The sequence below is a fragment of the Epinephelus moara genome, chromosome 2, assembly GCF_006386435.1.
Source record: "Epinephelus moara isolate mb chromosome 2, YSFRI_EMoa_1.0, whole genome shotgun sequence".
NCBI lineage: Eukaryota > Metazoa > Chordata > Actinopteri > Perciformes > Serranidae > Epinephelus > Epinephelus moara.
Genome location: NC_065507.1, coordinates 19108099 through 19121287, shown reverse-complemented (window position 1 = coordinate 19121287; position 13189 = coordinate 19108099). Strand labels below are relative to the sequence as shown.

At 41.1% G+C, this 13189-nt stretch overlaps 1 protein-coding gene across 1 annotated transcript in view; it reads right to left on the bottom strand.

The window, feature by feature from the left end:
• Positions 1-748: 748 nt before the first annotated feature.
• Positions 749-13189, bottom strand: part of mettl16 (methyltransferase 16, N6-methyladenosin) — a 37178-nt gene continuing 24737 nt past the window's right edge. The window contains exons 8-10 of the mRNA XM_050062521.1: positions 10088-10177; positions 3111-3284; positions 749-1605 (exon numbers count right to left, since the gene is read on the bottom strand). Of these exons, the coding sequence (XP_049918478.1) occupies positions 934-1605; positions 3111-3284; positions 10088-10177 (936 nt within the window). The 3' untranslated portion in view covers positions 749-933. The remainder of the gene's footprint in view (positions 1606-3110; positions 3285-10087; positions 10178-13189) is intronic.

The following is a 13189-nucleotide window of genomic DNA, read 5'->3' as shown; positions in this document are numbered from 1 at the left end:
TGTTGACATCTTTAAGTATTTTTTTGTCCGGCTAGCAGTCCAAAACCTAAAGATATTAAAGTGACAATGCTGTGAAACAATTTAAAAACAGCAAATTCTCACATTTGAGGGGCTGGAGCAAGCAAATCTTTCTTTGATTAATGGCTTTAAAAGACAAATCAATTATATATTCACTTTTCATGTAATTACTCTTATTACATCAGCCCAAAATCACCCAGAAAAATCCAGACTACTGACTTAACACATGCAAAGGCTGATGGAAACCTGGTATAACTGAGGGATATGTAGTATGAGAAGGAACTGGGTTTTTGCTTGCAGCACACAAGGAACGTGCACACACATACACATGGCCCTGGATATTCAGAGGTCTTTTCCTGTTATTCACTCGGCTCGGGTCAGGAAGTATGTCGCCTTCCACAGAGTAATAGTAACGGACCACAATACTAAAGGTTCTCCAGGAACAGGAAGGACTGAGGGGCTCCAGGAACATCATGAATTAACCAGGCTGTGCGTAAATTTCAGGAAACATTGGGATCAAATTCTAAAGCCATTCAAGAAGACAATGACTAATAAAACAAATAAAGGGTTTCATCTAAATACAAAACATGACAGGAAGACAGTCCCTGATAGAAGAAACACATAGTGTCCTCTTGTGGCCATTTAGATGTACTGCATTGTTAAAAAACACAACAGACCAAAAATGCTCGACTGTGTATAAAAAAATGCAGCATGAAGAGGAAAAGATTTTATAAAAATTAACATTTATTGCAAATGTTTTTTGACAAAATGCCAATATACAGTATGTATCACCTTACAAGGTATTCTGACTGAACAAAAAAATCAGATGATGTGAACTACTGATTATCTCCTGGAACAAACCTCCAGAAGTCACAGTGACGTCAATTATCATCTGTAAAAATAACATCTGATCATTTAGGGCTTAGCAACCAACCTTAGAAGGGTGTTCTTCAGGTACGTACACAGTTGGTTCATCAGGTCTTTACTCTGACCCTCCACCCAGTGCATCTCAATCACTACTTCGCTGTCTTCCATCATCACATTCAGCAGACACTTGAACAGGAAGTGTTCGACTGCAGCGGGGCTCAGGGGTCGCTTAGAGGGCAGCTCACCTGCTGCAGCAGGCTCTTCCTGTGGGCCTTTTTCCTGCACTGCGTCTGTGCAGGTGGAGGACTCCATGTCCACATCTTCACCTGACACATTCTCTAAGACCTCCTTCTGTTCTGAAGTTGGCGGTACATCTTTGCTCGTCTCATTTGAAGAGGCGCCATTTTCAGTCTGCTCAGCAGACTGCTGCTGTCCAGCTACCTCCTGTGCAGATGTACTTTTGTTTTCAGTGCTATCACCCTGGATGCTGCTGTTTTTTGTGGAGGCAGACTGGCTTTGAGATGCCGGGGTTGTGGCAGGAGCAGCTGTGGCCACAGTAGGTTGAGAGCTGGTTGCAGCACATTGAGGTGCCCTGGGGAGCTCCCGCAGCTGACGCAATCCCTCACGTCGCTTCTGTCGCCCGTGGATCCAGGTGTTCTCCACAGCTGTTAGAAAGAGGCTCTGCTCCTGCTTTCGACATGGGACACGTTTGTGAAGCACCTGCAGAGCCACACAGAAGATAATCAGACCAATGATGACATTAACTGTGTGTGAACATTAACTGACTGTTGCACAAAATAACGGCTACATGCTCGGGATGGAAAAAAGCTGTGACATATACACTCTAACAGAGTGGTGCAGGAATGAGATCTGAAACCCAGAGATGAGTTAGCATTTTAGCCCTTCTGGTTCCCTCGTCTTGAAGTCAGTGGGTTTTTGGTTAAAAGTCTGAAATAAAGTCTGTGGGTCTTTGTTTTGTTCCAAGACAAAATACATCAGTAAAACCATACTCTTGAATTTGGAAGCATTTATGCATCTATAAAAAGATGGTTGCTAACAAGTGGCTAAATGAGACTCCAGAGGTTGTCTGGGATATTAAACGTCAGGATTACAAGATGGAAGTTTAGTGGTGGTGACGATGAAGTCATGCCATTGTGGTGTATTTTGTTTATAGCCTAACCATAGCTTTTTACTCGTGGCCACAAAAATCATAAAAGTACTGTTCATTAGTGAAGATTATGTTCCTGAATAAAACTTGTATCATAAACTTTTGTTTGCCATGGAGCTGATTTTCTATAAAAATCTGAATCCTTTTTGTCAAGACAACCAGGGCAAGACTAATTTCTGGGTTGAAATTCATCCCTGCAGCACTCTATACCATTAGTTCTCAAACTTTTTGTGCCCAAGCCACACCAAAGGGCAAGATTCTCACACCTGTATTTATATCTGTGCACAAAAGCCGCTATAAGGTGCGTTATCACTCTTATCATGACATAAATATTTGTTTTTATTTACTAATATCAAATAACAATTGACAACCAACTATTACTTGTGAAATACGTAACAAAATGATTCAAGAATTCATTGTAAACTTTTTAAAATGACATCAAAGCACCAATAACACACCCATTTAAACAGGAAATAATGTAAGATAAAGTAATATAATGTGATGTGTCACACACTTATAATTCCCTTTCCTGAATGGCAGTAAATGGTTCCCTGTGAACATTAAATTCAATTAAAATACTTTTATTAGGTAGAGTTTGCCTCCTTATTAGGAAATGGGTGGGCCTAACATACTGATACAGTCAATTAAAAATTCATTCATAACTTTTTGTACAGGCCCAGATGAATATTGCAATAAAAATCTTTCCACGGCACACCTGGATTTGCATCACAGCACACCATTTAAGAACCACTGCTCTATACTAGAGACCTGCAAATAGTGTCTTCTTCTGAGGCTGTGGTTCAAGGTTTCGCTGTACTACAATAACATCACGATGTCAAGTATTCCCCTTTGTATCCTCGTTACAATTAAGGTGCAATTACATCTCTAATCAGAGCTGTCTCTGTGTAAATGGTTTACCCATGACACGTTAGTGCTTAATGTAAAAAAGAAAACCATTGTCCCCCAATGTAATGTCGACAACTTTAGAAAGGCTGACACTTAACCTTGTGATAAATTGTCCTCCTTCTAACTGTGGTAGTGCAGCGCTAAAGCTTACCCGCAGGTCAGTGAGTGTTTTCTCCAGCAGAGCAGCGATGCTGTCCACAGGGCCGCGGGCGGTACCGCCTAAAGCCGAGGCTTTGGCTTGCAGCTCTTTCAGTCCCGCCTCTGGCAGCGTGAATGACAGGGGCTTCCGCGACTTCTCAAGTTTACGCTTCTTACTGGGAGGAGACTGAGATACAAGAGAGAGAGAGATCAGGAGGACATGAATAAACAGACTGTGACAGAGTTTCTGGACATGTTAAACAAAATACAATGGACACAAATTAAAAGAGTCTCAAAGGTCGAGTCTAACAGAGAAACAGAGTGGCAGAGGGATGTGTGGGCCAAGTCGAAGATACCTGTGGTTCACAGTCAACAACATTATTTTGCAAGGTTAAGAACAATCTGAAATATGCAGGAAAATATTCACTCTAGATAAATCAGATAGTAAAAGTTACAAATGACAATACATGTTTTGCTCCAGCCAAAGAGAACAGTATCTCAGCAGATTAGATATGACTCGAGTCCTGCCCCCTTAACTCGAAAATATTTACAGCTATTTTCATGTTGTTCTTACCACACTCTGTGCTCATGCTTTATTTTCCAACATCATTCATCTAAAACTTTAAATATATTTTAGCTGCGCATTGTGAACTAATTTCACTACATTCTTATCTTTTATCTGTTCTGTTAATAATGCTGTTCTTGTATATTTTTAAGTTATATATTGGGGCACAGTGACTTGACTGCTTGAGAAATTTGAGACAACAGTCTGTGTTTGTCATTTACATTTACAGACATGCAACATCAGAGGCTAGACATAAGGTAAGTGATAGTGGCAGTCCAAAAATAACTACGTCCAAAACCAGGCTGCCAACAGAGGGCAAGTAAGGGTGACACACAACAAGCTGTATCACTTTAATGGTATATTTAAAAACACTTTTTTGTGTTTGAAAATACACAATCAGCTGCACCTAAAGGAAAATCTTGCAACAAATTCACACATACTGCAGTGCAGTCCAGGTCCAGAGCCGCATATAAGACTCAATCATCGAGTCAAACTCAGTCAGGGAAACATATTTTGCTTTGGTTTTAGCTTCACAGACCACAGGAAAAATATATGGACTTTAAAACTGTGTGACACTTATGACTTTGGTCTCTTCTTTTAAAAAACAGTCTCATATCCTTTTTTCAGTACTCGTGATTTTTCACCTCAACACAGTCCCTCAGGCTTTATCTCCCATTTCCACAAGGGCTAATAAAGGGTTGTGAGTATACACGGACATAACAGATAGGCAAAGAAGTGCACACACAGAGGTAAAATAGCACACATACTTTAGACATTAGGTATAATGTTTCTTTTCTCAGTTATCCAATCAGAGGACCAGTGATGTCATGCAGTTGCTAACCTTGACCGCAATGTGTGCGACTTTTCTCACTTTTGTTTTTCTACAGCTTCTACCCCCAAACACTAAGATCTCAATCACAAACCAGTTTAAATCAATGATTATTGATTATATACTTTTGTTGATGTGGTCAGTATCTACAACGCTTGTAGTTTTCTGACTATACATTTATTTACTTCTCTGCCCCTACTCCAACTCCTGACCTCTTAGATCCTCCAAACAATGTCTTCTTCTTGTCAACTGTCCCTCGAACAAGGCTGATGGGTAAGGGACAATGTGCCTTTGTGGTAGCTGCTCCAAAGCTTTGGAATAACCTTTCACTCTCAATCAAATGCTCCCCCTCGACTGACACTTTAAGACAAAACCTAAAACGTACATGTTTTCAATGGCCTTTGGTTGATTTAAGACAGACACATACATTTTATATTGTTATATATTTGTGTGTCATTCTTTTATTTTGTACAACACTCTGGTCAACTGCGATTGTTTTTAGATGGGCTATTTAAATTAACTTGATTTGATTTATCTCGATGTTGCTATCACTTTTGTTCCAGCAAAATTGGAATTAAAAGCCAACTCCAAATTCACTGGTTTGGCGTGTCTCCTCACTATATTTGTATTTTTTTGGTGCTGTGTCTCCTGTCTGGCACCTGTTCACTACTTTTCATCAAGCCCTGACATCACCTGGGGATTCAAGCCTATTACTGTCCCAATCACGTAACAAAAAGAAGAAGAAATGACAGGCAGAGGGCAGAGTCTGCAGAAAAATCCACCACCACACGCTTCAAGTGATGATATGGAGGGACTGCTTCTGTTTGAGTTTCTACATTTATTATGAAAATCCTGCTGTGATAAGAATCTGTGGTCAAACAGAAGATGGGTGTTCCTTATACGCCACAGGAGGGCGCTCAAACCACGTGAGCTCCTCCTGAACCTGCCGTGAATTAACCACCACTCCTTATTTCTAATCCCCTCTAATGTCACGCTGCGATGGCGGTGGAGGTTATTGCCCAGCCGAGTCCCAATACAACAGACGCACTGCAGCGATCATCCCCTACACTTCCACGGCAGCCAATAAGTCAACGCTGCACTGGCAAGCTACTGCAGGCTGACTGGAAGAGGGGAGACAGCGGGGGTCTGCAGCCACACTGTAGTGTGACGGAGCAGACAGCATGGCCGACTGACCTACAAACAGCTGAGGGAAGGAGCAGACTGTGACCTTCACACTGCTGCACTGATCTCAGAGTCAACTTTTGATCACTACTTCATTTTAAAGCATCAGAAGAGTTTGCACCCCTTTGTGTAAATTTATAGTATGATATATATTTACGTTTTGGCTCTGAAAAATAACAAGAGTCTGAAATTAATAAATAAATTCACATTCTTGCATGTGCTTCATTTTCACTCCCAATCAGAGGTTTTTCAGTCTTGACCATGCATTGATTTTTAGTTAAAATGATGGTCCTTGTGGATGCATGTTCTTAAGGGCCAGACATATTTAATTAATGGGTTGATGATGAACGCTGCCTCGTCTGGCTGCTTGTTAGAGCTTCTTTTATTTCTTATTGTTTCTCACAGACGTCTCTTCCCCCTTTTTTACTCCACGCTCTGCAGGCCCTGCAGCTCATTGTACAAGGAAAGAAATCAATAAAATCCATCACTCCAAACCTGTCTGTTTGTACGCAGCATCCTTGACATAGATTCATGCACTAATACATTAGTATATAAACAACAGAGTGTAAAATTGAATTTCCCCTCGGGGATTAATAAAGTATATAAAATGAAAAATGAAAAAAAAATTAAACACAAACACATTAAGTCAATATGCACCGATGCAAAGACTCACAGACAAAGAGCATGGAAACTCTCCACTGAATCACATCCTCTTCTGACTCTGCTGCTCTTTCACTCCATTATTAATCCCACTTACACACTCTCACCTCACTGCATGCTCTCCAAGTCTCTCTCACACACACACACACACACACACACACACACACACACACACACACACACACACGGAAAAACACCATGCTGCAGATATCACCTTCAGGCAAACATCACCCCTCTTCTCCCAGCCCCCATTTACTTCTTGTCAAGTCCGAGCAGCCCCTGCATGGACTCCTGAACTCTGGACTTCTTGGACCTCCTCCTGCCAGAGGCCTGTGTGAGCAACAACATGCCCCAGGGCTCAGATAAAACCTGGCTGCCTCCGTCTATTCTGTCTACATGTGCTCTAATCTCACCATCCACAGTGTCCGTCCCTGTGTCTGTTTTTGCTGGATTTCTTTATCTGCATCTTGTTTCCTTCAGTCCAATTAATTTTATCCGTCCTCTGCATCTTTCCCTCTTGGTAATGAGAACGTCTTTATAATATCCCACCTTTAAAAAGGAGAATTAAATATTGAATTACTTCATAAACACCCAAGAACAAAAGGCTCGTAGTCAACAGCTGTGTTGCTCTGTGGTCAAACGATACTCATGTTTTCTAGGGCTGCACTAAACTAAAGCCTCTGTAGGACAATATACTGGGGAGGGTGTGCAAGAAAGAGACAGATACCAAGATAAAAGCTATGACCAAATACTGATTTTACAGATTTACTCAGTTGATTTAGCAATAAACTCGTATAACATCGTCAGATCAAAATCAACAGTTAAGCCTGATTCATGGTCCTGCGGCATACCTACGACGTACCTACATCGTTGCCGTGACGCCGTCGTGAACCCTTCGAACTTCTCCGTCACTCCATTTTGTCGCGGTGCAATTCACCGCCAGAGCAGTAGGGGGCTGCGTTCCTTTCCTGAATGGTTATTGTCGTCTCTAGTTGATTCTTTGTTTAGCTTCCGGCTTTTCTGGTCACAGTGAACAATGGCGACCGAGAGAGAGAGAACCTTGCTGGAGTTGTTGGATGTCGAAGAAAGTATGTTAATACTGCAACATCTACATCGCAACAGAAGATGTTTAAAGATGGCGGGGATGGCGCAATCTGGAAATACGGAACCGGAAATGCGTTGCTACCAAGCAAACCAATCACAGCCCTCTCGGTCTGTTACATTTTTGGGAGGTACACGTCAGGCTACGCCAGGGGCTACGGGGAGCCTCCTGCGTAGCCACGTACGCTACGACGTAGGTACGTCGTTGATTTAACGCAGGACCATAAATCAGGCTTTAGGGGCGTCGGTAGCGTAGTGGATAGTGCCGGCGCCCCATGTACAGAGGCTACGCCTCGCTGCAGCGGTCGCAGGTTCGACTCCGGCTTGCAACCATTTGCTGCATGTCAACCCCCCACTCTCTCTCTCTCTCTCTCACCCCATTTCACTCTGTCCTATTCATTAAAGGCAAAAGCCCGAAAAAATAATCTAAAAATTTTTTAAAAAATAAATAAATAAAAATAAAAAATAAATCAGGTTTTAAAAAAAAGAACCAAAATCGATGCGGCAGAACCAGAGATATCGTCCTTTATATAGGTTATAGGTTAGGTTAGGCTGGCTAGGCCAGCCACCAGGGGGCGATCGAGATGATTTGGCTTCACTTTTAGGTAGCTGTCATGTCGTCTATCGTTATTATACAGTCTATGGGTGTGATTTACAAAACAGCAGTGCTTTTCATTATGCTAATGTGTCTCCTCTCTCCCCTCGCATCTTACGGCCCTGACACACCAAGCTGACAGTCTGCCGTCTGTCAGTACCTCACGCTCTAGTTCTTATAGTGTGTCCCTGCTGGCACTAGTTGGCCCTTGTCAACTTTTTTCAGCCGATTTAGCATGCTGAATCACGTCAGAGCTGGTGATGAATGAAATCACTCCAACTCAGTGCATGGGAAGAAAAACAGAAGTGAGGAAAGTAAACAAAAGACCAAAGTCAATAGTTCGCAATACTGAAACAAACTTGTCATATTACTACTTCCTAGTCACTGAGCTCTTTAGCAAAAGGGGTTCGTAAAAGTTTGTGTTATTGTTCGCAAGCTGACGGTTGATATCCTTTGTTCTTTCACCAATGGGTTGTGGTGTTATTGTGCTAACTGGCTAATTAGTATGCTGCTGGTTTAGAGACTTACTTCCTCTCACGCAGGCGCAGACCATACATGCTAGTTGGCCATTGACTGTAGTCTTTGCAATGTTTTAAGCTGCAACTTTTCCAAACACAGGCTCTGTGAGGCAACAGTCAGCCTCCATCACCGCTAGTTCTTTGACGTCTGTTTCGAATATCGGAGCCTTTAACTCCTTTCAGCAAGGATGTGAGAGAGATGCGAGGAAGAGAATGTCCTCGCTCTAAGCTCTTCCAAAAGCTTCTTCTCTCCTCATCTCCTCTAGGTGCATTAAAAGGACTGGAATATCCTCCATGATGGCAGAGGGGGAATGATTCTGGGGGCCACGGGAGAAGAGTGGACCCAAGGAAGCATAAGTTAGGGTAATAAAAAGCACCCAATCTTTCAGACTTCACACAGCTCACTCTAAAGCTACAAAAGATTTAGATTGGTACATTAGTTTTAGTTTAACGGTCACCTGTAGAAGACATCTTGTCACCTGTGTGGTTAAATAAAGTTTGACCAAACTTGACAACAGGGAAGAAAACAAGGTGAATATAATTGTAGTAATAGTAGCTTGCAGGCTGACCTGGTAATAAAGGGGTAAGTAGGTCACCACTGCATGCATGTCACATATGTTATAGTCTATATGTAACTTTAATGAGCACCCCCATCAACATACAAATATACCAGACGTCCATAGGAACACATGCATGCAAGCAGAATTAGGTAGTCAACCATGTAAGGGATTACACATGCAGAAACTACTGTCATGTAAGCACACACACGTGGTGGGGGGGTCTGTGTAGCAATGATGGCGAGAAGCTCTTGAGTGTAAATGACGGTGGATGTGCGTCAAAGTGGAGAAGGAGGAGGAGGAGGAGGAGGGTGGCAGGAGAAATGTAGGCCAATCATTCTGCTCAACTGCTTTTATGCTGAAAAGGTCAAAACAGAGAAGAGACCAACAAAACACAAACAGTCGCCGTCACACAGCCTCTGCTGCACCTGCTGACCGCCTCGATCTGCTGTCACTCAAACACTATTATCAGTTATCTAGCTGTTGTGGCGACTTCACTGTCGCTGCTTTCTATTTATTTCCAACTCTCTCACTGTCCAGACAAGACAATGGTTTGGTGTGTGTGCACACAGTCCTGCCCTGGCAACTGTTGCCTGGATACAGCATGTTAAAAATCACACAAACATCTCCCCAGAGGAGGAAGTAGTAAGTGCTTCTAATGGAACGGAGCTGGAGGGAGAGAGGATGCAGTGTAGAGAGGGGCGGGAGGGTGGAGGTGGTGCATTATTGAGGAGGGAGCATTTAGGTTTTTGGAAATACCCGGTTCAAGCATCAGAATGACCAAAACCGTTGAGATTACTTACCTATGTATTGACTTATGGTACCAAATGTCAAGCCTATGTCTTGGTATCATTGATGCATATCGGTGCTGAATTTAATTACCCAGCAATAATGGCCCCAAAACAATCTGTTGAGCCTAAAATGTGCAACAGGACTGGAGTTTCTAAAGGGAACAAAAGGGCAGAATTTCTCCTCAGACTTACCGGAACAGTCACATCATCGTAGAAACTCCAGGCCAGCGCCCACCTCATCGTCCGTCCCTGGCAGAACTCTGTGTGCGTCACTTTGGGTACCTGAGAATGAAATAAAAAGATCAGCACTGCCTCGATCGCTGCACGCCGCAGACTTCACAAGGCACAGCTTACTTTAAAATCTACAATACTAAAGTCACCAGACTAGCAACATGAGCCACACATTGAATACAATGGACATTATTGCAGATAAACTGATGAGCTTTGCTTAATAATGTGATTCTCTAATTACATTTTAGTATGTAGTTGTTCTGTTATTTTTGGCTGTGTGACAGCACTCCAAATTATAGGATTACACATATAAAAACTTGCAAATACATTGGAAAAGATTTTTAGAAAAAAATGGTAAATATTTGTAACTAGGGCTAGACGAGAACCACATTACTGCCGTATTGAGCTTGTAACCGTCATTTAGTGTTGTATACTGACACTAAAATATTTGCAATATCATGCCATTAAAATTGTACAATACCCCATTTTATTAGTGTTGGTACTTTAAGCATGACAGCGTTTTAATAAGCTGTATTTCCTACGAGTTGCGTCAATGTGCAACAGTGGTCCGCCGCAACACGCACACTAATAGTTACCTGCTGAGTATCTGTGCAGCGCTTTGCCTCCACTTCCTGCAGGCATAGTGGGAGACTGTTCAAGGCTTTTCGACAACACAGAGGCAAGAAGGAATATGGCATTATTTGGCTGACGTAGGCAACAGTCAGGGTAAGCCCAAGGACACCACAAAGGTCGTCTGTAAAAGATGTTTTAAACCTACACTGTAGGGTTGCAACGGTATGAGATTTTCACGGTAAGATAACCGTCTCAGAAAATACCGCGGTTTCATGGTATCACGGTAACCCGGTATTACAAGATTATTTTTACTATAAGACAAAATAACCCTGCAAGGACAGAAAAGAGATGGGTTATTTTGTCGTCGAATAAATGTTTTATTATTACAATTGAAACTTTTTTTTTTTTTTTCTTTTTTTTTTTTTAAATGGAAGTTTGTGTAAAAGCCCTCCCTTGGCAAAATAACTACATGTGGAGATTTTCCGTCCAGTTGCATTTTTCTTCAGAATATCATACATAAGCAAATGTACACGGTTTGATAACTGTCAATTTTCATGTCACGGTATAATATTGCAACCCTACTTCACAGAACAAAGGAGATGACACATCCAACTTAGCGAAGTGTCTCACCAAGAGACAAGCTGACAGGTTAGTGAATGTGACAGGTAACAAACGGTGTCTATGCCCTCGGATATACAAGTCAAACAAGAACCTTTGTCACCATCAGAGTTTGACAAGGCAGTTAAGGGCAATGATTACTGTTTGTCTTTATCTTTTTATTGCTTTGTTCAAGCACTTTGGGCTGCATTTGTGCATGAAAGGTGCTCTATAAATAAAGTTTATTATTATTATTATTATTTTAGCTAACTTAAAGTGGCAAACATCTCTAAACATTCCCACTGGTAATGTTGACTCACCATAATTTGCATGCTGCCAAAAATCAGGGGTTACCAATTATGTAGCTCAACAACACCAGTTATAAATGATCAATTTGTACCCAATCAATACTGATATGGTAATCATGATGTACATTTTTGTCAATAGTCTTTTCTATCATGAGAAAATGCACTCTGATCTGGAGTAGTAATAGTAATGAGTCACTGGCTTCGTTTAGGTCTCTCCTAAAAACATTCTTCTGTCGGAAAGCATATCCTGACTTTATCTGAGCTATCTATTTTATTGCAATCTTATTGATTTTAATGCCCATTTATTATCTTGATTTTAGCTTTGGCCTTCCGTATTTTATCTTTTACTAGCTGATATTTTATGACATGAAAAGTGCTATATAAATAAAGTGTATCATTATTATTATTATATCTGGTTGTAGATTTAACATCAAAATCAAAGAAATCACATAAACTCAAGTACAGGGACATCATCATAAGTGCTATATCGTAGACAACTGGACTTTGGAGGCTTCTTCACTTCTAACTGACTGGTGCAGAGTCACAGGCAGGCTTGACACACAAGATGGCTGGGTGGGTCAACGACTCTGTGAGGGTTCACACCCACACAGAGTTTGAAGCCTGTAACTCTGCACCAGTCTGTTTGAACTGAATAAGCTTCTTGGATGAGAGGAGAAACGTCCTCAAGAAACTTAAGCAAGCCTACGATACAGCACTTATGATTACCAGGACCTGGGTGACTGAGAATCTTCACCGATATCTAGGGGACATCAGATTGTTGCGTAATATGTAAAAGCTTTAATAACACAATGACTTTGATCTAATTATTTACAATCATCTAATTATTGTTATAATTGTACTAATTCATTGTCAACAGCAAACCTACATGTATAAAAATGCAAACAAACAAAAGACACTAAACAGCACATAAACTGCAATTTTATTGAGTGTGAATAATAAATATAAATTATATTAACTGTAAGTCTGACCCTTCCTGGATTATTAGCAGTGTACAGGCCATTTAGTCAAATTATTTCCTAATGTTTTAGGTTTTTGAAGTGGTATTCTTTCAGTATCGGTATCAAGATATTTAGGCAGGTATCGTATTGAAATCATAATGTTGGTGTTGTGACAAAAACATTGTCATCACCTCAGTTATTATCATTTTGTTTTTAACCAAACCACGGCGATACGTTGCTTTTTCACCCGAGTAAAAAAACATCCACACCATCACAGTCCTGTGTAACATGACCAGAAAAAAATAACTAACTTTACACCAATGGGAAGAAAATATGGTTGCTTCCCTATCCATGGAAATGACAGCGCTCGCATCCTTATCAATCGATGCTGACTGAAAAATATATGAATTCAATACTAATGGAATAAAATGATGGATCAAAACAACATAAAACCTTTGTCCATAAATAAAACTTAAGGCAGCTGGAGCCACTGAACCAGTCTGACATCACTGTTTGAACATTATGTGATAAGATTTAACAGCTTTACATAACCAAATCATTCTAGAAAGCCCGCACTGACTCCTTGACATGTGACACTCTTTGATAGTGTGATGCAGCGTAAACTG